The sequence below is a fragment of the Ceraceosorus guamensis genome (genome assembly GCF_003144195.1).
Source record: "Ceraceosorus guamensis strain MCA 4658 unplaced genomic scaffold IE81scaffold_47, whole genome shotgun sequence".
Lineage (NCBI taxonomy): Eukaryota > Fungi > Basidiomycota > Exobasidiomycetes > Ceraceosorales > Ceraceosoraceae > Ceraceosorus > Ceraceosorus guamensis.
The window spans coordinates 105199-131593 of NW_020290042.1; the positions used below are offsets into that span (position 1 = coordinate 105199).

Below are 26395 nucleotides of genomic sequence, written 5' to 3' on the forward strand. Positions count from 1 at the left end.
GAAGAAGGAGAAAGATCGCTGTCAACATTCTCCATGTACGTGGCGGCAAGCAGTTGAAGGGAGTCGGCTTGGTCATAGCACTCCTCAAATGCTTGGCCGTACTGACGAAGACCTGAAATGATGCTCAGGATTTCTGGCCTCTTGAAGTGCGCCAGACAGTAGCCGGCTTCGCTCATGGCGACTTTCATGATTCCTGCTTCAAGACGCAGGTAGCCATTCTCTTGCAGAACTTGCGTGACCGCAGCCGTGCGCGTTGCCGCATTCAGCGCCTCGTCATAGATGCGGGCTTTGAGCGCCTGGGCTTCGACGATTTCAGGTGTGTCATTCTCCTTCCGCCGCGGCAGAAGTGGTCGTTTGAATTTGCCATCTTCTTGATGTTGCTCTGCCTTGCGCAACTCCGAAATCCCAAATTCTTCGATGGCTTGAAACATGAAGATCCACACGATGTGGTAATTCACGTCGGAGGCTGCTGCCGTGACCGCTGTCGCGAAAGACCAGTATGCAGGCCAGGAGGGCGATGGCGCGCCAACAGCGCCCAAGTGTCTGCTTCGCCATCTCTCCGCGTGGCCAATCAAGCCCTTCAACCGCAGGACCGACACGCCTTCCTTCGCGACTCGGGGCGTCCAGAGGGAGAAGTAGACCTCTCTCATCATTTCCACTTGGTCCGTCGCGGCGCTAAGCCATTTCTGTTGCTCGATCTGGGCCGAAAGAGGATGCGGTCCGTAATTTTCCGCATTTTGCGCGGCGAACGGTGGCTCCACGTCGTAGTCCTCTATGCTCAAGTGTGGCTTGCGTCGGAACATGGCAGACATGTGCGCGTCCATCATGCACGCCAACCACCATGTCATGGTGGCCTGAGATCTGACGCTGATGTCTTCTATCCTCGACACCGTCTCTTGAAGATGCACTCGCAATTCGATCAAGTGCGTGAGCCCGCTGACGACCCAGGCACCGTTGCAATTGTAGAGTCCGCGCCTTGTGGGTCGTATCACCTCTTCGCTCCCTGACAGGCCTTGGACTTGAGCCTTGCGGACGTCGTCGATACCTCGCTGCCAGAACAGAGCTTGGATGATCAAGCAAGCTTTAGCATTGTCCATGGTAGCAATCCGATGAGCTTTGTTGCGATCCAGCACCTCCTGAGCCTTGACGATCAGGTCTTCTGCTATGCGAGACCTGCCCACTTTGCTAGCGGCGGAGCGCGCGGATTCTGCATTGACGACGTCCCTCGGCGCCGTCAGAAAGTCACGCAAGCTGTGTGGCTCTGGTGGGACGCTCACGTCTCGGACGGGTTGACTTCGTGCCATCACAGCGTCTTTCCCTTCAGCGTGGGCTGCTGCTGCTCGACGCTGCTGTTGCCTTGGTGTCAACTGAGCAGCGGTTTCCTTGCGATCCGCGACGATGATAGGTGACTCGGAATACTTGGCCCCCCAGGCCAAAATGACGGCTAAGAGCACGTCTGGCGGGTTGCCTTCCCGATACTTCTGTAGAAACGCTTCAGCGTCGAGGACCGGGTATCGAATGTGGACCAGCTTGAAGTACGTGTCTACGAGATCGTTGCAAAGATCTTCTCTTGCTTGTGTTATGACCAGCCTGCTTTCTGCTGCAGTGGTCGGGCTCAGCCTGCGCACGGCGAGCGAGGGAGACACAGACCTGCCGTCTCTCGCGTTCGCGCGAGTGATAGGTACGCCAACTCCTGGGTCGTATTCGTTGTCCCTCAACAGGCAGAATCTTACCACAGGAAGTGGCAAGTCGTCCGCGATTCCATTGACACCCTCTCCGCTGCCGCCGGCGCCACCACTGCCAGCGCTACTAGACGTGACTATCGTAGCACCCCGCAGCCGCTTGGTAGGTCTCTTCGAACCGTTTGTGGCCAGCTGGATGTAGACTGTGGTGCATTCAATGCCTTTGCTTTTGCAATGCTGGCACTTTTGTTCCCCTTTCAGCTTCTTACATGCAACCTTTCTTGATCTACAAGCATCGCAGCTGGTATTCTGGCGTCGCTGCGGCTCCTTCACTTCGCCGGAGCCATCGTCATCCACTTCCCTCCGCTCGGCACTGCCGCTGCCACTCGGCCCATCGTGTCTCAGATCGTCGCCATCTGACAAGCGGCGCGTGCGAGGCATTGGCTGAGCTGCAGAGAGCTTGCAATGTCCGGGGTCGTGAGTGGAATACGCAAACACGCGAGGCGATTGAGCAGCGTCAATGACAGGTCCAAGGGCGAGGGTGGAAGTGGACGTGGAACTGTTTGCGGTGAGCGGGCGTCGATCTTCCGTTTGCGATCGGGTTTGATCCGACGACGTAGATTGCGCGATGTGCGCGTCCTCAAAGATAGGTGAGGTGGTGATACTCGCCGACGCGTTTGGATTGCTTTGTTGTGCGGCGGTGTCTACCCACGGCGAGGAAAGTGTGGCACTCGCTGCAAGCGGTGCGATTGGTGGCGTTCCGGTAGGCCAATGGGCGGCGCTGTCCACAATGGTCTCTGGACTGAAGATCGCTGGAGCCCTTTCTGCCTGAAGCCCAAAGTGCGCGTGCGAGATTGATCTGTCGGCAAGTACCGAAGGCGTCTGCAGCGTGCTGTAGACGCCGGTGTCAATGAGACTGCACGGCACCTGTGAGGGGGCCACCTGTTGCGCGATCGACGGAGTTCGGACGAAGTCCTGCGTTAGCAGGGCTGGAGCAGAGTATGGACCGCGAGGTTGCAAGGTCTGATGATTCGAAAGAGACCAACGCGGTTCTGTTGCTGAAACGTCCGTCGGTGCGGAGGCAGGAGAGGCTGAAAGTGAAGGGTGCTGCTGTATGGCAAGGTGGTGGTTTACAGACGGTTCTAGCAATTCGGACTTTGACCGTAGGTAAGTTCCGGCGTGGCTGAGTGAGGGATCGGATCCGCTATGCCGGGGGATGCGCGTTTGTTGCTGGCTGTACATAGGGCCACTGGAACCGAAGGGGCTTCGTGCTTGTACCAAAAACACGAGACCTCGAACAGAGGTAAGGATCTACGTAGTGTGATCGATGCCACTGTACTGTACGCACGCGCCTTCGCCCGCGGCTCCGAAGCTACGGTAGAAGCACCTGGCTACACTTGACCCAGGCCGCACACCTCCACCAGTGCGGAGCCGATGTTTTATGCGAGCTGCTGCTGCTGTGGTGCAATGCAGGCTACTGCGCCAGCCGTGAATCGCTTTCGAGCAGGGAGTTGTAGAGGTCTCAGACAGGAACTTTCGGGAGACTCTTCCGTACGACTTGCTTCCTGTCCCAGACTGACCACAATGGTCCCGGCTCAATCCTTACTCGTGACTGGTGGTACCTGACGCTGCGATCCCTGGACGAGCAAATTACCTTCCGCTGCGGAGACTGAAACAAATCGAGATCGCGCTTCTCGCTCCCGCGGTGCTGGAAGTGCACGCCAGCGGTGCGCTCCTTGTGCTGCTGCTGATCGGGGCCAGACTTCCGCTCGGGGGCCCAAGTCGCATGCAGTCTTTGAGTGACGCCTAGGCTTGATGGCCCGCAGCGTGATGCAGCATGCAGCTAGTTGCGAGATGCGGCAGCGGGACAACTGGGGACGGTGCAGAGCTCATGAGGGTCAGCGAACACCGGCAGGAGCAAACACCACCTTCGTGACTTCTCCAAGGTGCAGGAGTCACAGAGTGGATCACCGCAAGCGTCTTCGCACCCAGAAGCTGCTTCTTGGCATTGCAGAAACGGGCTTGCACAGGTGCTGTAGGCGGAGGGGCACCCGATTGATCGCCATATACGATTGCGCCTGAGCCTCGAGGGACCTTTGATTGGACCAAAAGCCGAGACGCGGGCAAGATCGAGTGGTCTCACACGTAGCCACTGTACCGCTATTGATGTGGATCGCATGGTTGGTCGCCTTGAAGGCTTGCGAGCGACCCAGAAACCGCATTTATTCGACCTGCACAAACGCATCAACACTCACCTTGATGCCCGAAGCTTAGATGACTGCTTCTCTAAGCTGGCCAGACTGAACCTTGAACAAAGAAAAGGCGACCTCGTGCTGCGAGACAAGTAGCGTCTTTCGGTGTTTGCAAGTCACCGACGATTCCGTGGCGAAGACCAACGCCGTGTATCGAGGCGGCACCGAGCAGAGACAAGTCAAAGCGCTCTACTCGTTCCGATAGGCGACGCACCTCGCCGTGCTGTCGTTGTGACCCCCGGTCCACAATATGCAGGCTGTTCAACCAGCGCCGAAGAGCTGATTCGCGGACTTGCTCGGACACCAACCGTGGCGCCTTTGTGACCAGCGAGCTGCAAGACGCGTGTCCGGATGCGGTCAGCGAGGATCTCTTTGTAACGTGTGGGATCACCGCACTGGGCTGCTCGCCCTCTTCGGGGAAGGCCTCGCAAATCATGAATGACGCTCTTCCACGTTCGAATCTACTTACGCCCTCCTACTGAAGCCCACCATGTGCTCACCTTGCAGCGTGTACTGGCCCCAGGTCGCCGAGCACTGGGGACAGCGAGCCTATCGGGTGCCCAAGAAAGTACTGTGCGAGGACTGGTGAGTGCAACCACTAGCGCGAGCTGCAAGAAGCGCAGTGCCTTGCACGACGGCGAGCGCAAGGAAGCAGCAGAAGAGGCTGTACTGTGTCTGCTTGGGCTTGCGGCTAATGCGGAATCGTGGTCGTTGTCGAGTGCAGGAAGGTGAGCAAGGGTGAGGAGGAGCGGGTGAGATGTGGATAATGACGCGGACCCGAGGAGCTCTTTAAGCGATCTGCTGGACTTTGTGGCGAAGAGAGAATCAATCAAAATAGCGTGCGCAACACTCACGACTGTTCGAATTTGGCGAGCGGAGTGCAGACTTGTCGAGATTAAGGTTGCGTATTGCTCAGCAAGAAAGCGGATCTGGGTCGAGATCTAGCCTCCCCATGGTCATGGCTATAGGGGCCGAGTTGAGCGGACCTCGGTGCGGCACACTCACGAGTCGCGATCGAGTATATGGCTAGACGTTGTCTCAGATCTTACAATTTGAGTCCGAACAAGCGCGAGACGGCACAGCCATTCAGCCCGTGCCTCCATACGGTACATACATGTGCACCGCTTTAGTTTCGCGATGCTGTATCCATGAGGCTGGGCAACGCTCGTCACAACTTTTGAAAGTGTGAGACGATCGGCACATTCATTTGTATAGCGTTGTGCTACGTTTCCACTCCTGAATCATCAGACTTTGACCCATTTCGTTGCACTATAAAGAATTTGAGACACTCGTTGACTGTGACTCATCAATCACAATCACTAATGACTCTTATATATTGCTCCGTTGCACCGAGGTTGAAGTTTAGATGCGTTTAGCAGTTGACTCACGACTCACGACTTGCTCCACGCGCGGCTGACGGCTACAGCTGCATGCTGCTGCTGTCAGTGCTGTGACCTCTCTCTTGCGGCTGCGCGCAGCACCAGCAAGACTGTGACTGCATTCGCAATCTTGAATCAGAACTGACTTGACTTTGACTCAGCCACCGACGTCCACGCTTTGAGATCCGGCATCCGTTGTCGACATTCAATACCCCAGCAATTAAGATATATCGCTCTTAAGCAACGTTTCCGACACGGGCGGCTTATATCGCGCAGAGCGTTGACTCAGCAGTCGTGAGTACAGTGTCGAATGGAGCGAGAAACTCTTCCTATATGGAGGCATCTCAATGCGGGGTTGACATGGAGACAACGTTCGACGCAGCAGTATCGAGGTGGAAGTCACCAGTCGCAGTGCCTTCGATGCACCTGTACATGCCTATATCGATCCCACGCTTCAAATATGGAGGGAGCCATTCACGAATGGCACAGGACATTGACTGGAGAGCTGGCTGAAGTCAAGGAATGAGGGGGGCTCATTTAGATCCGACTCTGAGGTTCTTGATGAGATGATCACCACCCAAGCGCATCTTTCGGTTTGAAAGCTAAGTGACACAGCCCAGCCGCGGACCGACAAGAAAATGGCGAAAGCTCAGACTTTGCGGCAGTCAAGAGTCGACGGCTTCTTGTCACGTTCGGGATGCAGTCGCCGCAAGGCTCTTGCTCAAAGGGGGTTCAGGAATCGGGTGCGGAAGCTGCAGCAGCTGCCGTCAGCGTGTGATTGCGCGAGAGTCAATGCCTATGATCAAAATTGACCAGCTTCGAGAATTCTTTCAGCTGGAGCTCCGGCAGCCTTCAATGTCAACTGCTACTTTCCACCTTCTTCCTGCTTGACCCAGTCGAGCCATGAGCCGGTGTAGTTCCGTACGCTGCGCGAGAAGTGAGGTAGTCGCAGATTTAGTGACACTACAGTGACGCAAAGTGGTCGATAGAATGCAGCTGACAATGTTCACGGATCACCCGCGGAAGCCCGCTTATTGGGCGTACGATAGCAACGACGTCCCTCGACCTTCACAAAGTTCGAACCTTGCGCTCGCAACAACACTCACTTGTTCCAGCCGTTTTTCTGTGCGAACTCGAGAGCTTGCTGAGAGCGCTTACCGCTTCTGCAGTAGAAGACCAGCTTGTCATCAAATGCAGGTCGATCGAATGCATATTGCTTCCTAAAGTCTGCGCCCTTATTGGAGTCGAAAGCGTCGTTGAATTGGCTCAACGGCACGCTCACCGCAGAGGGGATGATTCCAGCTTGGACCTCGTCAGGTTCGCGCACATCGATGATGGTCAGGTCCAGGGGCGGAGCTTGGGTCAGAGGCTTGAGTTCTTCATACGAGATGGGCCCTTTTGCAGCCCATGCGCCTTTTGAGGAGAGCACGCCCGAGCTGTGAAAGGCACTCGATCGGTAAGCGAGGCCTTTTGGAGCGGCTGAACAGGAGCGCAGATGTTGCGACTGGCTCGTGTGAGTAGTGATGGCAGAAGTGCTCATGCCCTGAGGCTTGGCGATTGCTGCTCCTCTAGGGATTGCAACCAGCTGGGCAGCTCCAAATCTAGTGGAGCTCGCGCAGTTGCGCGCAGCTCGAGACGCCAACATGATGCGAATCTGGGCGCAGGTTGCGGAAGCGGTGCTTCAAAAATAGAGATGTGCCGCGAAGGTATGGAAAGAGTGAAAGTCTGAAGAATGATTCTGCTGTGATCGAAGGATTGGATGAAATTGCGACGAGGAGGGGGAAATGAGCGCGCTTTAGCGGGTTGTTCACGACCTGCAATAGGTGGAGGGAGGGTGCATGATGCGATCCGCTACACTTAGCACGTGAGTGCCCATGTACGCACCAGTCAAGTCTTTGAGTCTTGATCAGTTTTTGAGTCGTAAGTCGAGGCAAAACAGGCTCATGCTGGCGCTCCAAAGCTGACACGTGGCGAGCCCCTCGCGTAACTCCTTTGACTTCAGATGACGCGGAATCACGACACATCACTTATCACTTTGACTCACCATTTGGTTCAATCTTGACTCTTGACTACTAAGACCGATGTCACTCGTAACCGCAGCGGGCACGCGGTGCAACCTCAAACTATTATGATATGTGAAGATTCAAGTTTCGCGATCTGGGAGGAAGTGGTACATAGCACAATCAAAGAATGCACAACGGACCATCATCCCTCATCCTCTCAAATATGCCAATCAAGAATCTTGAACATTACGCTCTTTGTCACATGGACCAGAATGGCCATACCACACACGGTCAGCGCTTTCACAGGTGCTATAAAGAGATACTCATAACTGCGTAGCGTCCACGCTCAAGCGCCACCTACAAGGGTCGTCCTGAGGACTCTTTCGGAAAGCGTTGGTTCGGCGTCGATCGCGAGTCGGCGATCTCCTTCACAATTCAAAATTGAACCTTGGGTACTCTCTTTGCCAAGCCCTGAGCGACGCGTCGCAGCCTTGTTGACATCAAATAGGTGGCACATGGTGGTGTGCACTCGTGACTACCATCTATATGCACACAGAGCCGCGTGCGTCTCAACGTCATGTCTCAACGAGAAGCGCTTTACTCGTCTCAGATGTCGGGCATGCCAGCAGCTATAGGGAGACAGTGCATGGTGCACAGCCCGCAACACAAGGTGATGACTCTCGGCATTTAGCGCTCGGGTCGCATGCACTCGACTGGATTGCAGACTCCGCTTCAAGCCGTGAGTGCCTAACCATGTGAGGAACGAAACAGTAATCCGATCACGCCATGACTGCCGGCTTGACGGTGAGACTTAGCTCCACGCATCAGCTATTCGCAGCACTTGTGTCATCAACTGTCAAAGATCCTGGCTGTCGCCCGGTCCAGCACGGACATGCCGCTTTCCTGCGCTTTCCTGCGCTATGCTGGGATTGCTTTGCGACGTCTTCAGGTCATGTCTCTGCCGACATCAATAGTTCGGGCACGAAGCATCAAGCTTTGCCGCTGTTTATTCCGGGAACAGTGCTCCCGCTATCGCAAGCGTAGGCCATGCGACGATGCTGAGACTTTGTTGCAGCTGTCGCAGTGACAGTCGTAAGTGATGGAGTCCAATCGCCCAGCTGGCGTCTACGCGCACTGGCTGCAGGGCGGGTGTCATCTTGTCGGCACGCGTCCAACTCCGTTGATCTTCAGCGGTCGCATGTGCGGATGAGGTTAAGTCGCACACGCAAGCAACCTTCAATCAATCACTGACATTCACGATTGTACAGAGAGCCTCGTCTATCTCAGTCTGATTCATAAATTGCCCTTCGGTCGCAATGACTCGAGGGCAGAGTCGAGTCAAATTCGACCTCCTTCATCAGCAACTCGGCTGGCGCCCAACTCGGCACGCATGCCGGTACGGTGACGCGTATGCGCAGCGCTTCAGCCCGCACGCCAGCAGCTATAGGCGACCGGTCTGCTAGCTGATGCATATATGCGTGGACGGCTGGATGCTGCACACGCTGGGCGCAGTCGAAGACTTCCGGGCGCCCACCTTGTCGTGCTGCTGCACAACACGTACGTATACTCACAACTCCCACAATCGCAAGAGTTGATCCAAAATCGAATCTACCCCGAGTATATGCGCCAAAGACAATCTGAGATTGGCGCGCGGGTCTCCATCACAAGCGCAATGCCCTGCGTCTCAGCTACACCCGAGTGCACATCAGCAGTGGTATGCCATCGACGGCAAGGTACCGATATACTAAGCTGCGCTTGGCTGGCAGCACGGCGGGCCGGCCAAGGGCAGGCAAAGTCAGGCACGGCGATCACAGCTACACTCACAAATGCTGAGCGCCACGAAGCTCAATTCTGATCAAGACTCACGCCTCTTCAGTTCTGAGATGGCCTATTTCAGGCAAATTCCCAAGCTTGTTTCCCTTTGTGAATTCTGGGCGTACGAGGTGGATCCGCCTGAATCGCTCGCACACGCCCTTTAGCCACTCCCTATTCACAGGCCATCACCAGCACCCGACTGTCTTTACATGCATGATCGCAGCCGAACATCACTCACATTCGCTCTCACGCTCTCATTCCATACAGATCACGTCTTCGCAGCAATTCGGCCAGCTGCTGCTAGCCTTCACACCATCACTACGCTGGTTGGCGCTGGTCACAACCGTACGCTGCGGTCCAGTCGGCATTCTTCGTCATGCGAAGTCTAGCAATACACAGGATATGGTTCGTAACGACGATACTTGTGGGGTTGGTCCTCGCAGCCGAGGCGCGCACACCGTTGCCGACTGCTTCCAGCTTGCGAATGCGCCGTGTCGTCGGACGAGGCCTGTTAGAGCCCTCTCTTGCCCACCTGTCTCCTCGTCAGACTTACACCATCGACTTTTCGGGCCCCAGCAATGACGACAGTAGCTCTGGAAGCAACTCAGAGGGACCTCAACCATCAAGCGAAACTAGTTCTGAACCTCTGGGAGACTCTTACGACAACACTTCTGCCGCTGAGCCTTCCAGTGCTAGCAGCGCAAATAGCCCAACAGGAGGACAAGAAGAAGGATCAGACTCATCATCGACCACACCAAGCAGCGCCAGCGCTTCCGAAGGCGAGCCACACAGCGGTACGCCTGCTTCATCGGCCAGTGACGATGGGCAGTCTAGCGATGAGCAGCAAGTCCCCTTCTCAGGATCGTCAAATCACACTCCTCCCGTACCAGACTCGGCCACCGAGGAGAGTCCGTCAGTCAGCCATTCCCCTGTGGATGTTCCCTCTCCTGCTCCGGTGCCACCGGCCAACGTCACCACTGCGGAACCTTTGCATCCAGCACCAACGCCTCAGCCTCCTCCACCTCCTCCTTCTACGAAATCTGGGCCACCCCAAATACCCCCCGCGGCACCCGAAAATGTTCGCGCGATGCTGCTCGACAAGATACCGAAGGCCGCCATGCTTGGCAGCGACATTCACACCGCGTCTTGGCGCATCAGCGCCAACATACCGCCCATCATTTTAGGTCTTGTGAGTATTTCAAGATGGGCCGGCAGTCTTATGATACTTTGCATCGCTCACTCGCTTCCTGTTCTGCATTTCACGCAGATTGCAGCTGGGGTCTACCTCTTCTTGAAGTTGACAAATCGCCCTTTGCCAGGGTGAGAAATTTTGAGACGACCGTGCTCTACGGACAGACGAGCTCAGATGCGATCTATCTTCATTCGCAGCCCGGTGTGCTGGCTTTTGTGGTCCGATTGCCTGCTTGTGCCGGCTGCAGCTGTGCATATAGCCTCTGAAAGCCCCATCGCCAACGTCATCTCAGGACTGTTGACCAGTATCACTTTGACAGGTCACTTTGCGTTCTTGGCATGCCTGGCTGGCACCGTGCTGGCACCATCCATCGCGGAGATGGAAGAGAAGCAAAGTGAGGTACGCCGAGGTCCGAAAAGCCGCCTGCGAGCCTCACTTCACCGTCTACAACCTCCTGCGACCGATCCATCTACCTCGACACCGCTTCTACCATCACGAGCATGGCGAGGCCCCGTCGTCGCAGCTGTGGCGTGCACGACACTACTGACCATCACCGTCGGCATCACCAATTTCTTTGCGATGATCTTTGTGGCTCTCAAGTCGCTATCGGACGCCACTGGCGCACTTCGTGCTGAAGCTTGCCTAGCAGCGATCACGACAATCCTGGGCAATTCTCTCGCTTTTTTTGCCACGGCTCGATCGGGTCAGGCCTTTGAAGCACACAGGGCTCAAAAAGCGGCCGGCGCTCGCGCTCTGATTGGCAGCTGCATACTCGAATTTGGTATGTAAGGAATGGGTTTTAGGAGAGATGTCAAAGAGCACTCCTACTGACTCCTCCCTTGTCTGCAGCCGACTCGGCACTATCCATCGCCTATCCTTACTTCAACGATTCGCCTCTTGGTCAGCTTCTATTGCTGCTCTCGGGAGTGAGTTAAGTTCTGGCCCACAGATCTAGTACGATTCTGACATCATATTTCGCCGGATCTTATGAAGCTTTGCTTGATATTTGCAGCTGTGATGGTCACCTCCGTCTTCCTCCATGCGAGCCCACACTCAGCTCGTGGCGCTACCAGGACCAGCGCCAGCCCTGAACAACGATGTTCGCGTCAGTCCTCTCAGATGCCTGAACCTGTCCAAAGACCTGCCTCGGCACGCCCTCCACCCCCACCCCGCGCAGTGATCACGAGACACAGACAAGAGAACGCCGGGGTAGAGAACAAGTCAGGCGTCGATCCAGCGAGGATGTCTGCCGGCGGCCGTCATGTGCTGAGTCGTCTAATCAACCAAGTGCGCGGGCAGAACGCCACCCCTGAGAATCCTGCCCAATCTGCACCAAGACTCGCCTCGGGGGGCCTCGACGATTTTGGCGACCCCTTCGAAAGCCCTGAGCTGCCTATAGAGATGGACTCAGCCTTGTCTGCATCCGAGTACCACTATCTCGCCCAATTTGCAGATGGCGGCAAGGAGCCCTGCGGCCTCAGCGCTGTCACAGAGGAATCAGTGCCGGAAAGCGAGCAAAGCCAGTCGAACCTTTGGCAAGTGCGCACAGGGCCCCGCTTGCAGCCCAAAAACCAGGCAAGCTACTGGCAAATACGCGCAGGATCAACGCCTATCCGGGCTGGCGCGAACACGCCTCACCGCCGCTCGCAGGTCTCATCGAAGACGAGACCTGCCCATCCATCGGTGCATCAAGAAACCATGATGGCCTCCGAAGTCAGACCTTTGAGCCAAGTGACGAGGCTGTCCCAGATTCTCGCTTCGCCTGCACCTACTAAAATCAGATCGCCTGGATCGTCATTCGTATCGGCCGCATCTGATGACGACTACGCTGCTGGTGCAGTGATCATCTCACATCCAGGTGTTGCGCCAAGCGCCCAAGAGTATGGCGTGGCGCGAAAGGTCAGCTACAAAGCTTCGCATCATCGACACGATTCCGATGCTAGCGCTATCAGCGCGGTGGACCAACGCGACAGCATGACATCCCATGAGATAATCGCAGCTCGAGCACAGTGTGACGACGCGCCAGAAATGCCTGCCGATGCCAGGATTAACAGCGGAAGTAGATATAGCGGTGAGAGCTGGGATGCAGGATTCAAAGCCCGCAATGACGCAAGAAGGTCAAAATGGCGCTCGCACCCCCTTCAGCGTTCTAGCACAGGGTTGTCGAAACGGTCATCGATGCCATTCGATTCCCAAGAGTTGGAAGGATTTCCGCTGCCTCCGCAGGAAGAAGGGGTCCACGATACTTCTAGAATCGGCGACGAAGTGAGGGCCACGCTCGCAGACGCTGGTTCGATCTCTGGGAGCAGCTATGAACAAAACAGCCTCACACCCTCAACGAGGATCTCTGCGCTCTTGACGGCCGTTGGCTGGAATGGCAGTCGCAAGAGTGAAGGTCCAGAACCTGGAACAGCTCCAAGTGCGTACGGCCCCGACCACCCCGACGGCACGTTTATTCGGGCCCCTAGTCCTCAGCGGCAGTCTAACAGCACTCATCTGAGCGTTACAAGGTACGTCGCACCCTTGTCTGGCCACGCCGGCGTAGTTCTCGATGCTGACGTCCGCCGTTACACGGGATTGGCAGCTTCATGTCTGTTCTGGCTCGAAAACGAGATGGTCACACCGACAGCACACCAGCACTGGACCTGGGTCATGGCCCCAGAGAAGTTACTCGCCACCCCTTGCATGAGTGCACCACGGCAGAATCTCTTGTGCGCCCCTTGAACACTACCTCCAGCATTAGTCGTCCAGATGCGCTCTCAAAGGTAGCCTACGACACATCAGGCGCCGGCGCAGGTCGTCCAATGAGTGCAGTGCCAGAGGTGCGCGAGGTGGCTGCTCGTATAGACCAGCCTTACAGCAATGCAAATTTGGGCACAGCAGATAGGGTGTCGGTGATACCTTCAATTGTCAGCCCTGCTGACAGCACGTCCAACGCGGCCGGCCCTGAAGAAGTTGGCGGACGGCCTAGCGAGCACGAATTGACCGTACCACGTGCAGCCCACATCGTAGGGGGCCCAAATCAGCTCGCCTGGCCAACCCAAAACAGCAAGCCCGCTGCACAGCTGCTGAGCCCGCAAGACGCAGACGAGAGTGAAGATCATCTGCCATCGTCTGCCAAGGGCTACATCGAGCGCCCGCTTCCGCCCACGCCCGACGGCAAATACACTGGACCACAAGAAAGACCTGGTTCTTCACGCTCACGCTCGGGATCGGTGAGGTCACGCGTCAGCTTCATAGGGACTGCTCGAGCTATCCCTGAGCCGCCTGCTAGTCCTACCATCAAGATTGAGCGGTGCCCAGAAGAGACCGAACCAAGACCCTCTTCCAGTATTGAAACTCGTGACCCTTCTTCTCCGGCCGCGCGTCTGCCCGTGCCAACGAGCTCTCAAGCAGGGCTCTTGAGCCCCGAATTCGCCGCTACACATAGGCACATTGGTGCCTAGTGCCATTTCACGTTTCTTTGAGCGAGACGACGACGAGCAGGCCTTACCGAGCATAAGCCCGCGTCCAGCATCTCGCCAAACCCAGCATCTCTACTTGCATATTCTCACAACATCGAGACATGTCCTTCTCTCCACATTCTTTCTTGCAGCGTGTCCGACACCTCTTTGCGATCCAAACTCAATCAATTTGCTCGATGCACAAGTCAGCCAAGCAGTGGAAGGTCCTTGTGATGTCTGTGGCAGGGTCCTCGCAAAATCGCTTAAACGCACAGCGATTGCACTTCATGGTGGTGAGGCAGTTACGAGTGCAACTTTACGAACGCGGCTCTGCACGAATGAACAAACACGAATGTGGTGATTGCAAGCCAGATCGGGCATGATGAATGGTATGACATGTTGCGTGCAAGCAAATAAGGAGCACACAAAGCAATGCAGAGAGGGCGGGGGCACATCGAGACAGGAATGAGTTTGCGATTGGGCGGGAGGGCCAACTAGGATGATGAGAACTTTCAAGATGGGTTCGCCAATTGCAAAAGGGCGTTCGGGCGTCCCGCTGGCTCAGCGGATACCGACGAATCGTCTCACAGCTCCTGCGCCACCGAGCGCTGGGCTGTTGGTCGCAGACCCGAAAACGTCCTTGGCACCTGGTGCGACGTGTCGGTGCTGAGAACCAGATCGACTACGAGGATGATGCGTGGTGCTATCTCCACTTTCAGAAGACGCATTCTCCTTGTCCTCTCCACGATGACCTCGACGAATCTTTTTGCTAGACTTTTTGCTCGGCTGAGCGTCGATCATGCGAGCTTTGCCTTTGCCCAAAGAGGCGCCTCTACTCGATTTGCCCACGTTGGCGTTGGTGGAGCCGAGAACTCCTTTGCCATTGGCGCATGCTACAGGCGGACCAAGTGGAGTCCAGCTATTCCCCTCGTTGGGAGAAGACAGGTCAAATACTCCCCAGGGAGACAGATCCGCTTTGCCAGACGCAGCAGGCGCGCTCTTCATTAATGCGGATGCAACCTCGAGCTCTTCCACACTGCGCTTGCGGCCTTGAGGACTGACAGAGCGTCTGTCGCTGGGGACTAGTGGCGAAGAGGCGAGCTCCATAGCGTCGCCTGGCTGCTTAGCGTTGCGCGACGAAGGCTTGGTTGGACTTGCAGTGGTGGCCGCGGCTGCGCTGCCGGTGAAGCCTTCGAAAGGTAGCGAAGCGGCAGCAGCCAGGGCGCTCTCGCGCAAAAGATCAGAACGAGCTTTGCTCTGGGTGCGCAGCGCAGGACTGGTCTCTGCAGTATCGCCTTCAGCTGCCGTTGAAGAGCCAGTCCGAGCAGGTGGGCTTCCTGCATTGCCCTGCTTAGGACGTCCTCCTGCGCTGTAGGGTGTCAGTCTGGTCTTCTCAATGTGGGGCGTCAGACCGGTCGAGCGCTGGGAGAAGGAAGTCGAGCTGGAACTTCGCTTGAGGCTTGCGCTTGCCATCTGCGAGACCTCGTCCGGCTCAGCCATGACATCTCGGAGTGGAGCTTGAGGCGCGGCGCGAGAGAAGTGGGGATCAATGGTCGCGCTGACTGGAGGAAGCACAAACCTCACACCTAGACCTTGCAGTCCTTGGCTGTGAGGCATGCCACCTTCGATTTGTACCGTACGTTCTCGTTCCATCTCTGCCGCTCGGACAGCTCTTGGCGTCCAAGAAGGGGCGGTCGCTGGAGGAGCCGTGTGTGGTTGACCTTCGAAGCGCAAGTCAGTGTTCCAATTAGACGAAGCAAAAGAGGCCGAAGGTGGGCTGGTAGGCAGAAGGTCTTCGAAACGACCAGACGAGGCGTGGAGGTTGGGAGCGCCGGGCATTTGACGAGCGGAACGAGGCATACCTCCGACCATCGGTGTAGCCATAGGCGAGTTCATGCTGAATGATCCAAGGCGAGGGGTCAAGTCTGTCGGAGATCCTTGCGCAGGGTTGGAAGAGCGGCTTGCAGAGAGGGACAAGCCCAAGCCCTTGATGCCCTCATCTCTTGGCATGTCCATCCATCTGCGAGCGCGGACAGCTTCATCAGAAGGTCCCGCCTGGTCGTTGGGAGTCGCCCAGCTGGCGCTGGGGCCCGGAGGTAGGGCAGCGTAGCCGATACGAGGAGCGCGGGGCACCGCAACGTCGGAAGAGCTACGGTTGTAGCCAGGTCGAGTCCACTCGGCCTCAAGTCCAGGGAAAATGCCGGTAGCGCTGGTCCTGGGCGCTGCAACATCCGCAGGGCATGAAGCTGGCACGATGTGCTCCTCGTCTTGTAGCACCTCCTTATCGCTTGGGTCGCTCTCGCCGCTGATCTGACGGTCGCGTATAGCTTCGACGGGAGGTCGGGCCGAGAGTGGAGGCGAGTCAAGGCCAGAATTGGAGATCATGCTGGACAATCCGGGAAGTTTGGTGCGCTGTTGGCTACCGTCAGCGAGACTAGCATCGGCGTTGTTCGATGCGGAACCGCTCGCGCCATGGGAGTTGATGTGCAAGGGTGACAGCCTGAGACCAGCGGTGACGGGCGTGGGAGGCAATCCGTCGATGGAGATGGGGCTGCGTAGACCGAGCAGCTTGGAGCTGGGTCGCATGGGATCCGCGTCCACTTGCATCGCGGTGCCTTTGGCATGCGAAGAGGCACCGTGGGATGCGTTGAAGGATGGCGAGGGCCATGGCTGAGACTCGGAGGAAGAGATGCGATGGGGAGAGATGAGGTCAGCTGGACGTGGGCGGCCAGTGCGCAGCTGCGAGAAGCTGCCGGAGGCCTGCATGTTGTGTGCAGTGCAAGGTGTAAGGGATGTGTGAATGAGTCCCCTACGTTGAGATTAGAAACAGCAGAGAAGGAAGCAGAGGCAAAGATGTGATAATGTCGTTCAGAGCAGTGCGCGACAATGTGCCGTCGCGAGGCAAGTGGGGTGATCGATTGATTGGGTCGATCGAGTGCTCTTGTTGAGTTGGCAGTTGGAGTCGTGCTCGAATATCGTCGCTGGATGGTGTTGCGATGCTTAAGAGGGGGATCTTCGGGCGATGGATGCAGCAAATGAAGCAATGTGGCTGAAGAGCAAGTCTGCAAAATATTAAAGGAGCTTGGGGAGGTCGTCAAAGGGCAAGGGCAGAGAATGGTGCGCAAGGGAGTGGGCAAAGAGGGCAATGATGGTAGGGAATGAGTCGTCGTCTCGTGAAAGTTATAGCAGTCGAGCGACGAGTGCAAAAGCGACTGGTGAAAGCGAGCGGAGAAGGGCAAGGATCTGGCCCAAGGGAGCAGAGAGGGGGAGAGGGGGGGAGAGGGCGATGAGGGCGATGAGGAAAGAAGCTTCGACGGGCGCTAGTGACAGCGACTTGCCCTTATGAGGAAGGCGAGGCCTTCCTTGCGGAACAGACTGAGCCACACAGCGGACAGCATGACAAGTCGCTGTCCGACCGTTGGGTGGACCGTTGGTTAGCCTAACGGAACATGCGCTCAGTCGATCTTGCCGCTCAAGTCGCGCTCAAGTCGTACGCTGCATGGCCTGCTTCTGCGCATCCTACAGCATGAAAGATGCGCCTGATTGCCTTGCAAGTCCGCCACGATTGCCGTCGGTCCATCTGGGAACTTTGAGCTGCCCAGGACCACACTCTGTGAGTTCATCGCTGGATCACGGCAGCGTTCGGAGCTCGGAGCATATCTGTGTGACGATGTGCGCGCCAGTCTTGAGTGCCAGATCCTCCGCCACCATGCTCGAGCCGAGACGAGGCTCGTCCAGAGTGCATGTGTCAGCTGCTCATCTGATTTGACCGCTACTTTGGGTCTACCTGGCGTCGATCTCGTAGCGAGCAAGGCGCAGCTACGGCTCAGACGCCCCACGGCGGGCGGAGAGTGGAGACGGCGAGCGCAGGTGGTGCGAGGCGCGCGCGTAACGCAATACAGCACGACAGGCACACGGCCCTCGATACTTGGCCGCTCCGCAAATCTAATCGGGCAATTGGAGATGCTGCCAGATGAGGCAACGATCGCGACTCTGAGCAGCAGCGATGCGCCCCGCTATTCCAAAGATGGCAAGGGCCAAGCTCGGGAAGCTGCCATGCGCTGCACCTTCTTCCAAAGGCACGCTCGGCCAGGCTGAAGCTGGTCATCCATGGCAGAAAGAGCAACAGACCGGTGCTCTGTGCGTGGGCCAGTCTATGTGTCGCGATTGACAGCTCAATCGCATGTCGATCATCGTCAAAACCCCGAACGGGCTCTTCGAGACTAGACTCGCGAGCGTGACGCTGCTGCTGGAGCAGCTGAAGGAAGGTACCTGTAGGTGAGATGGAGCAGATCTGAGCGGACCGGCAAACAGCCAACGTGGGCTGACGTGCGGTTGTAGGGTGAAAAGCTGAGGAGGGTGAGGGCAGGTGCACAGAGAAATGCTGCGCGCATTCCTCCGACACAATTTATTTTGAAATGGCGTTCTGTGCCGTTCGAGTGACGTGTGCTCACGATTGACGAGCGTCGTCAGAAGGTCTCCATTTTGGCCATAGGCACGCGCACAGGCGGGATCGGGCAAGTCCCCCGTCCCCCCCACCTGCGCCAGAAAGAGCATCACATACGGTCCAGATTTGGCGCGCGCGTTGCACTTGGCATGTGCGGCGCGTCAAGCGCAGGGCCGCGCGCGGCAGGAGAGAAACACGCGCAGCAGCAGCAGCTCACAGCGATGCATGAGCGTGATGGACGCGTGCATGAGAACAACACTGACATCCGAGCGCACACCGCTCAAGTGCTCATCCTCAGCTCAAAATGCGCCACCAATTTCAAACGCGCGCTCCGGACAAAGCATACCAAAGCTGGCCTCTGGCCCTTTCCCCGATACTGTGCCCCGTACGAGAGGTGTGCGAGCACGCGATGCCGCTGCTGCTGCTGCTGCTGCTGCTGCTGCTGCTGCGCGCGGTCCCCCTCGTGACTACTGTGGCTGTGCTATGCGGATTTTTCTCGACTCGACGTTCAAACTTGAAACGTTCTGCACGCGGCCCGAGCGGTCGATCCTTAAGCATCAATGGGTACTTTTTTCCATTTCTTCTTGGCTCAATATTCGGTGGCTATCCTTGAGGCTCTTGCGTCGGTGCCTCGAAGTGTGCATTACGATGATAAGCTCGAACGCAGAAATGTGGGTCTTGGCGTCGAATAGGCGCGGTATAGGAAGCGCATTGTTCATGCGACGATTGGTGGGTGAGGGGTGGAAGCCGCTACCGAGTCGAACTCACGCGACCAGGATGGGCGGTGTAGCAACTTCACTGGGATCTGCTGATGACTCTTTGCCGCGCTGACCACCTTTCGCAAGCACTCGATCAGTCGAGAGCAGTGCTCAAGCCCTTTCTTGAAGCGCAGTACTTTTGGAATCTTATGAATGCAGGAAGAGAATGCAGCGCCGGATTTTGGTTGACACGCAACGCTGCGTTTCGTAGCATCTGTAGAGGTCCTTATTAGAGCCCCCCCCCCCCCCCCTTCACTCATGTCTCACGTTTTTGCATGGTTCAACATCGAGATGTAATCGAGCCGTCAGTGGCGGCCCCTGCAAATCATATTGACGCAAAAGGCCTTTACGATGCTGCTCTACGAGTTGGAAAGATAGTCAAAGAGCAACATTATTAATGATACTGGAGCACGTGCTGCCTACACCCACGCACCCTCGTGTGTGGGTCGAGCGGTTCTCGGCCGCGTGAGCACGACCGCGCGCCAGCCGCTGCGAGGCGCAGCGCGCGGGAGCAGAAAGGTGAGCTGAAGCCGCGTTGCTTGCCGGTGGTGTGGCAGCTGCCACAGCTCATTGGTGATGCAGCAGTCGTGAGTGCCTGTAACTCGAACTCGAACTCGAACTGCTCGACCGACGTCCCGGTGCATGTTTCAGACGAGACCTCCATCACCTCCAGCCCGACTTCCTTGGCGCTCAAGTTACAGCCGCATATACCTGATGTACAGCATGCAGCTGTGATTGAATCTGAGCAGCGAGGTCGGAAGGTGTAGGTGAGTGTCCATCTAATACAGTCACGCATACCACACACACACACATCAGCAACCGATTCAAGATTGGGCTGCGAAAGCAGGGCGAGTCAAAAACATCAGCAACACAAGAATTGCTGAATAGCGTTTGCCGCCTCCCCTTAGGTTTCACTTCTTTGTGAGCCATACGCGCGAATCTTGGCGCCGCAGTGCATAATTTGTGGGCGCCTGTCCACACTGACTTTTTCCCTTTGCTGCACTCGCTCAGACTCGAGGCACAAAACACTCGCACGTACTCGAAAAGCTTCGCTGCGATTGCTGCTTCGCAGCTTATAGTCTACACCCCCAGAGGCACCCCAGAGGGGTACTGGGAAGCGCCTGGATTAGCAAGCACGCATGGCTTTTGGAGAGAGAGAGAGAGCAGGCAATTGGCAGTCTGGAGAGCACAAGTTTCACACATCGAGCTGGAACAGCGGTCGCTTCGTCGGGCGGCGAATGAGAGCATTCAAGCAGCCTCGTCAAAATGCCTCCCCGCACTCGCACCCGCAATCAGCAGCAGCAGGCTGCAGCCGCAGCGTCAGTCCCTGACCAAGTCCCCAACTCAAGTCATGACCTTGGCGCCATAGGCCCAGCAAGCACGCATGCCGCTTCTTCGCACAGAAATCGAGAGGAGCAGAATGAGCGGCTGAGCGGCCATCAAATGCAGAGTCCTTCGCAATCTTCGCATGGACAATTGGCGCAAGTCTTTGGCAGTCCACACGCTGAAGGTACACTATCTTTCCCCGATATGCACAATCAATCCCTCATGCTCCAATCCAACCAGTCCCAACCACGCCATCAGCATCAAGCTCATCAACACCTCCCACAGCATCCCACCCACACGCACCATCACCTGCAGCAGGAGCTCAGAGGCGACAACCAGTCGCAGCCTCAGGATTACACCGACACCAACTATGGCGGGGAGCTGATGGGCCGCTCCGACTATGGTGGTCAGCTTGCGGCCCACAGCCGGGCAGATCAACAGCAACCCGGACATGGGCACTCACAGCCGGTCGGAGTGCACAACGATCAGCTTATGGGAATGCAGCCACAACACGCGCAGGTGAGTATGGTCGCCATCAGGGGATCAACAACCTGTCTCTCCGCGTCGAAATCCGCTTTCGAAAGGTTTCGGTCGAGCTGATGGCACGACTACCCGAGCACACACGCTTACGACTTGTACTTCATCTTCGTAGCCTCACATTGGCCATACTCGCTCGGCTACACAGATGTTTCGTCCTCCGTCAAGATCACTTGGACAAGCCAGCGAGGCTGCTAACAGGCACCTGGAAGAGTTGTCAGCTATCAACACTGCGGTACGGCGGAGCGATGGGGGACACAATGCCAATGCGCAAGCCAGCGAAGGCCTCCTCCGCCTCTCTGGCCTTTCAGCTGCCCGGTCCGCAGGTCAACATGGAGCATTCATGAATACATACGGATCCAGCACGCCCACGTCCATGACGACTTCTGCCTCCTTCTCCGGCACACACACTCCATCGCTTTCGCGCAGCTTGTCTCCGACTAGCAGCATCAACAGCAGCTTCACCAATGGTACCGGTCAATCGTTGGCTTCCTCTGCTGCCGCTGCAATGGCAAACAGTGCAGGTGTCAAGATCAAGAAGAGGTTGAGCAACGTGGACCGCAAGCAGATCTGCGAGTATGCAAGGGATCATCCTCATGAAAGACAGGAGGTGGTCGGCAATCACTTTGGCGTAGAGAGAAGCACTGTGAGCAAGATCATGAAAGAGAAGGACAAGTGGCTTGCTATCGATGTGGAGCGCGAGGGTCATGTCGTCAAACATCGGTGAGTCGTCCGAGACCACGTGCCGCGCCCGTGCTCTGGTGCGTCGCTGACCTTCGCCTCTCGCATCGTGATAACCATCTATTCAGCAATGCGCGGTTCCCTGAGATCGAAAAGGAAGTCTGCGTATGGCTCGCAAAGGAAGCAAAGCGACCTTCGGACAAGGAAATTATGAACAAGGCTGCCAAGATCGCTGCCGCGCATGGCGAGCTGACGTTCAAGGCTAGCGCTGGATGGCTTGTCAAGTTTCGCGAACGTCTCGGTCGTCAAGGTTTGCGATTTGGTCACGTGCCTGCACGCAAATTGATCAACTCGGCCCTGACCCTGACCTCTCCAGGCGCAACTGGCACAGGTCAGCCCTACCATGCCAGTCCGCTTGGAAGCCCAATTGGCGCATCCTCCATTGCCTTCCTCGACAATTCGCACACTGCAGGCATCATTGGGCAGTCCGATTCCGCGAGCGGCATGCATACAGCCCCCTGGTCGAACGAGCCGCAACCTTTTGGTAGCGCGGACGCCGCGACATTCGCAGCAGATGACACTGCAAACGCCCAAATTTACACCCAGACGACTCCTCGAGCCTCTAAGCGTCGCGCAGAGACGATGCTGCATCAATCGTTCCCAGCTCCGATCTCTTCTTCTATTCTGAATGAAGCTCTTGGAAGAGACCATGGCACCCCTCCGCAGCCGGAGCATCATGTGCTCGGAAAACGCCAAAGAGGCAAAAAGGCACGCACAACTCCCGATGCTTCGGCAATCATGGCCATCAATCAGACGGACTATTCACCTTCCATGCCTTCTTCCATGTCCATGCCTCTTTTCGATCAACGTCAAAGCGATAGTGCCCTACACTTTGACAAGGCGCGCCGAGTATTAGAGCTCGCGCTTGGAACGCAAGATGGAAGCCACATCCAAATCCCGGCTGAGCTGCTGGAGCACTCGAGAGCTCTGCGGCAGAGAGACTTGCACGGCTCTTCCGGCTCCAACACTGATCTGCGTGATCAGCCGCACGAGGAGCCACGGAGCGAACCAGATGCCGGCCGGAGGCACACGCGATCTATGCAGGCGGCGCAGAAAGGTCATGCTGACGATCTCTACGTCGAAGAACACGCGGGGCAAAAAGTCGAGGCTGATTCCGGCCTGAGCACTCCGAATCACCCACACGACGACTCGGGTATGCAGATCGACAGTCGTGCACCCTCAGGCAGCCCCAGCGATGCAGCTGGGCATACGTCGTCAAAAGGCAAAGGTAGGGAGCAAAGTCGGGCTGTAATCGCCTCACTGGACCGTGCATTGCCCGCCTTCGGCCTCCAGCTGGACTCTTTCCACAAGAGATCTTCTTCCTCTTCGTCCTCGGGTGCAAGCTCGAATGCGCGCGTTTCTGTCAACGAGGCTCAGACATGCGTGGACACGATCATTCGCTTTTTGCAAGAGCACCCCAGCTTGTCTCAGAAGGCTGACGACTTCCTCTACTGGGGCACCCTGAAGGGCTACCTCAATGCGATGGTAGAGCAAGAAAGACACGAAACTGATGACCTGGACGGCGTTCCCACTTCGTCGCAGGAGAAGCGAGCCAACAATTAGCGCGCCACTCTTTGCTTTCTCAGACAAGACGTGGGCGTAAGCAGTGCAGCCACCCTACCCAGCTCGTCGCGACCGCTTCATCCCTCGCACAAAGTCGTTCTGCATGGTGTTGCAGACAAATCGCAATGCTTTGCTGATAGCCTTGCAGAGGACTGCCCCGATTGCTGCTACCATTTGCCTTGCGACCTGCGTCCTACGAACCAAATTTTCACAATTGTCAGATTTCTGCATTCCCCGCTTCGACCTCGCAATTGTTTCGTCTCGTTGCCTCTGCATTCACTACCCATCACACAATCAAAGCTTCACACAAACATTCATCCCTTTACAACCAACCAAGATGCACCAATGAGACCGTACCGTCAAACTCGAGCTTGCGGTTGGATGATCTGCGCAGACTTTTCGCTCGCTCCATGTGAAAGCATGTTTTGTACAGGATGTCTATCCGGGTTGTGAGACCGTGATATTTAGCGGGTAGTTGTAACTTCAAATCTATATCTTGAGGAGCCGAAAGCCTCGCTCAGGCTGCGGATTTGTTGAATCTCTCCTTCTCCGCATAGCATCACGCACCTCGATGGCATACGCGCCAGCAGCGCACAGAGCACCTGCAAGCACGATTGCCCCTGTGAATCCGATAAGGTGAGAGAACTTTTGCTGCGTTGGCTCGCCCTTTAGGAAAGCTCCGGCAGTAGGTGTGCCGACCAGATTTGCGATGGCCACGACGGAATAGACTGCACCCAGCCTCGCACCGTAGTGGGACTGGGGCGATATGCGAGCGATGTAGGCGGGCAAGAGGGAGACGAAACCTCCGGAGAGCAGACCGTACAATGCTGCAAAGGCTACAATTGCTCCCTCCCCTTTGGACGGCAGCCATAATGCCAGCACAAGCACTCCAGAGGCTGTGATGAGCGGCACGAGCATGTTCAAAACTCCCACCCTGTCCGCCATGATGCCCGGAATGATTCGAGCGGGAATACCGCAGGCGTTGATGATGGGCAACAAGTACTGCGCGAGGTTGGAGTTCACACCTTGAAGCTGGGCGTATTGTTGTATGAAAAAGAAGGGATTAAAGAGTCCGTAGAAGACGCAGAATGCGGATGCCGTTGCCAGACAGAAGCGAATGTCCTTGAAACCACCAACGTCGATGAATTTGAGGAAGGAGGACATAGGCTGAGGTCTTAGAGGCAAGCGAGTCTTCATGGTGAGGCATGAGAAGGTGAGACATCCCAGAGCGATGAATGCGCACGCTCTGACGGCCCAGCCGAATCCCTTCTCCGCCAGAAGCCTTTGCAGGATGATGGGAAAGATGACGCCTCCGAGACTAGATCCAGCCGCAACGACTCCCAGTGCGTATGCTCTCTTTTTTCTGAACCAATGCGTTAGCACCGCGAGAGCCGGCGTGAACACCATCGCGTTGCCAAGACCGAACAAAAGACCTTGTGTCAGAAAGTACTGGTAGGTCTGATCGGCTTGAGTGATGGAGAGCATGAAAGTGCTAAAGATGATGCAGAAGGATCCAAGAGGCATGAGAACACCGACGCCGTAGCTGTCGAAGATTTTGCCAACCTGATAATGAGGCGGGGATGAAGCAAAGAATCGTAAAGTTGTAGCGCGACTGGTCAAAGCTCCGAGTGTCTGCGACAGACAGCGCAGCGTGCTCACCAAGGGTCCAAATCCGTACAGCAGGAACAGTTGGATCGCACCGATCAATGCCACGACCGAATCCGTCTCGTGCGTTAATCGATTGGAATTGTAGTAATTTTGGAACACTCCGTAGCTAGCAATGCAAGAAGGAGGCAAGCACGGCCAGTGCGACGTGAGGCAATGTGACTCGTGCATCCTCTTCGTGCGAGCTCACCTGTTTGCAATTCCAAAGCTGGCGAAGAGCGTTGTTGCAGCACCAATAGCGACCAGCCATGCTCTCCATCCTCCATCAGGAACGTCTGGCAGAGCATCTGAGGTTGGCGTTTGCTGGGGACCTAGCGCTTTCTCATCCGCTTCACTTTGCCCAAGTGGCGATGTGGATGTCTTTTCTGCTTTCTTTGACTCGAGACGTGATGTTGCTTCGCCTCCTTTCTCCTCATTTTCCTCCGGAGACAACATTGTCGCGCTCGATGCCCGTCTGAGTGGAGTGTGGACCGCAGAGCTTTCTTGAGGCGCTGAGTGGGTCGCCAAAGCTTCCAAACCCGCATTATTCGACTTCATATCTGACATCCCTCTTGACTGTGGGTGTATGGCATGAAACTGTTGGCAAAGCAGGTCGGATGGTGGTCGAGCTGCGAGGGACTGTGGAGAGGCGATTAGTCTAATGATGGTCAGAAGCGTCTCTCTTCGTCTGTACGGATGCGCTGTCTTTGGAAGGGACGCGGTGTTGCCATTCACAAATTTACGAAGGTGACTCAAAAGAGTCTCATTCACAGTAGACCCCATGATCTGCCACTTTGAAGTGACTACAGTGAATGGACCCCTGGTCTTTCTGGTACAATCGCAGATATGGCTCTTCCGAGTCATACAGTACGCAGCATTCACAACTGAAACTCCCGCTTAGGCCCGATCTATTTCGGTCAAACCGCCATGTCCGCCGCGCGCGTACTCTACTACTCGTATCATTTCGAGCGGCTGTGCTGCTGACGCGCCTCGGTCATGCAAGCGCAGCCAAACAGCTCTTTTACCGCCCGCGGCGCCCCCCCCTGCATGCTGCTAGCCTGCGCGCATATATTCTGATTCACGATTCGACGATTGCGTGCGTTTGCTGAGGATTCGCATTTGCGCGGGCGAAGAGCCAAAATGTTGGAGCAGGAGCAGGAGCAGGAGCAGGAGCAGGAGCAGGAGCAGGAGCAGGAGCAGGAGCAGGAGCAGGAGCTGGAGCTGGAGCCGGCCGACTATGACTCTCAACAGCCTCGCTCATGGGACGCGGACAGCGTGAGTGTGAGCGATAGGAAAGGGAAATTGTTCACAGGACAGGAGTACCATCGTACCATCGCTCTGCTGGCTAGTGTCTACCTACGAGTTGCTTACGAGAGAGAGAGCCAGCATCACGCATACCACACGGGCGCGTCTACGTACCCCTTCCATCCTTCGATCGTCCCGTGCTGAAGTGTAGCGTCCGCGCAAAGCACAGTGGATCATATGATTAGGCGTAGGCGGTGAGTGCGAGCTTAGAGGAGCAAACGCTCAAAGGACCACCGCTGTCAAACAGCGAATCGGCCTGATGAGCGCTCCTCGTCAGACTTCGATGCTTGATGCAATCACTCTGACTC

General features: G+C 56.4%; 7 protein-coding genes across 7 annotated transcripts; 2 read left to right on the forward strand and 5 right to left on the reverse strand.

The window, feature by feature from the left end:
• Positions 1–14: 14 nt before the first annotated feature.
• Positions 15–2123, reverse strand: IE81DRAFT_315545 (hypothetical protein; the record flags this gene model as incomplete). Its single annotated transcript, XM_025512532.1, has 2 exons — positions 15–1180; positions 1247–2123. Coding segments are annotated over 2 exons (2043 nt in total), but the record flags the coding sequence as incomplete, so codon positions are not given.
• A 935-nt stretch (positions 2124–3058) lies between these two features.
• On the reverse strand, positions 3059–4201 carry IE81DRAFT_184650 (hypothetical protein). The gene is made up of 3 exons (XM_025510731.1): positions 3671–4201; positions 3263–3553; positions 3059–3178 (listed from the first exon to the last, which is right to left on the reverse strand). The coding sequence occupies exons 1-2, from the start codon at positions 3902–3904 to the stop codon at positions 3278–3280; spliced, it is 510 nt and encodes a 169-aa protein (XP_025368369.1). The 5' UTR covers positions 3905–4201; the 3' UTR covers positions 3059–3178; positions 3263–3277.
• A 1807-nt stretch (positions 4202–6008) lies between these two features.
• IE81DRAFT_184662 (Rhodanese-like protein) lies at positions 6009–7213 on the reverse strand. Its single transcript, XM_025510732.1, has 3 exons — positions 7198–7213; positions 6420–7051; positions 6009–6239 (listed from the first exon to the last, which is right to left on the reverse strand). The coding sequence occupies exons 2-3, from the start codon at positions 6956–6958 to the stop codon at positions 6179–6181; spliced, it is 600 nt and encodes a 199-aa protein (XP_025368370.1). The 5' UTR covers positions 6959–7051; positions 7198–7213; the 3' UTR covers positions 6009–6178.
• Positions 7214–9142: 1929 nt separating this feature from the next.
• Positions 9143–13615, forward strand: IE81DRAFT_331093 (hypothetical protein; the record flags this gene model as incomplete). The annotated part of the gene is made up of 9 exons (XM_025515223.1): positions 9143–9259; positions 9399–9476; positions 9679–10324; positions 10399–10524; positions 10583–10722; positions 11173–11249; positions 11463–12833; positions 13067–13538; positions 13598–13615. 9 exons carry the CDS (start codon positions 9143–9145, stop codon positions 13613–13615), a joined length of 3045 nt encoding a protein of 1014 aa, XP_025368371.1.
• Positions 13616–14238: 623 nt separating this feature from the next.
• On the reverse strand, positions 14239–16898 carry IE81DRAFT_184735 (hypothetical protein). Its single transcript, XM_025510734.1, has one exon. It carries the CDS (start codon positions 16530–16532, stop codon positions 14328–14330), a length of 2205 nt encoding a protein of 734 aa, XP_025368372.1. The 5' UTR covers positions 16533–16898; the 3' UTR covers positions 14239–14327.
• A 3339-nt stretch (positions 16899–20237) lies between these two features.
• IE81DRAFT_348560 (hypothetical protein) lies at positions 20238–23138 on the forward strand (the record flags this gene model as incomplete). Its single annotated transcript, XM_025516274.1, has 3 exons — positions 20238–20816; positions 20950–21557; positions 21644–23138. 3 exons carry the CDS (start codon positions 20238–20240, stop codon positions 23136–23138), a joined length of 2682 nt encoding a protein of 893 aa, XP_025368373.1.
• A 489-nt stretch (positions 23139–23627) lies between these two features.
• IE81DRAFT_292219 (MFS general substrate transporter) lies at positions 23628–25238 on the reverse strand (the record flags this gene model as incomplete). Its single annotated transcript, XM_025511945.1, has 3 exons — positions 23628–24701; positions 24798–24912; positions 24994–25238. 3 exons carry the CDS (start codon positions 25236–25238, stop codon positions 23628–23630), a joined length of 1434 nt encoding a protein of 477 aa, XP_025368374.1.
• Positions 25239–26395: the final 1157 nt, after the last annotated feature.

Excerpts from the sequence above, each read along its gene's own strand:
- IE81DRAFT_184650 (XM_025510731.1), bottom strand. The coding sequence starts at position 3,904 with ATGCGGTTTCTGGGTCGCTCGCAAGCCTTCAAGGCGACCAACCATGCG. Across the intron at positions 3,554-3,670 it reads TGCCAAGAAGCAGCTTCTGG|TTGTCCCGCTGCCGCATCTC; the intron begins GTGCGAAGACGC and ends CACCGTCCCCAG.
- IE81DRAFT_184662 (XM_025510732.1), bottom strand. The coding sequence starts at position 6,958 with ATGTTGGCGTCTCGAGCTGCGCGCAACTGCGCGAGCTCCACTAGATTT. Across the intron at positions 6,240-6,419 it reads CAGAAAAACGGCTGGAACAA|CGTACGGAACTACACCGGCT; the intron begins GTGAGTGTTGTT and ends CTTCTCGCGCAG.
- IE81DRAFT_184735 (XM_025510734.1), bottom strand. The coding sequence starts at position 16,532 with ATGCAGGCCTCCGGCAGCTTCTCGCAGCTGCGCACTGGCCGCCCACGT.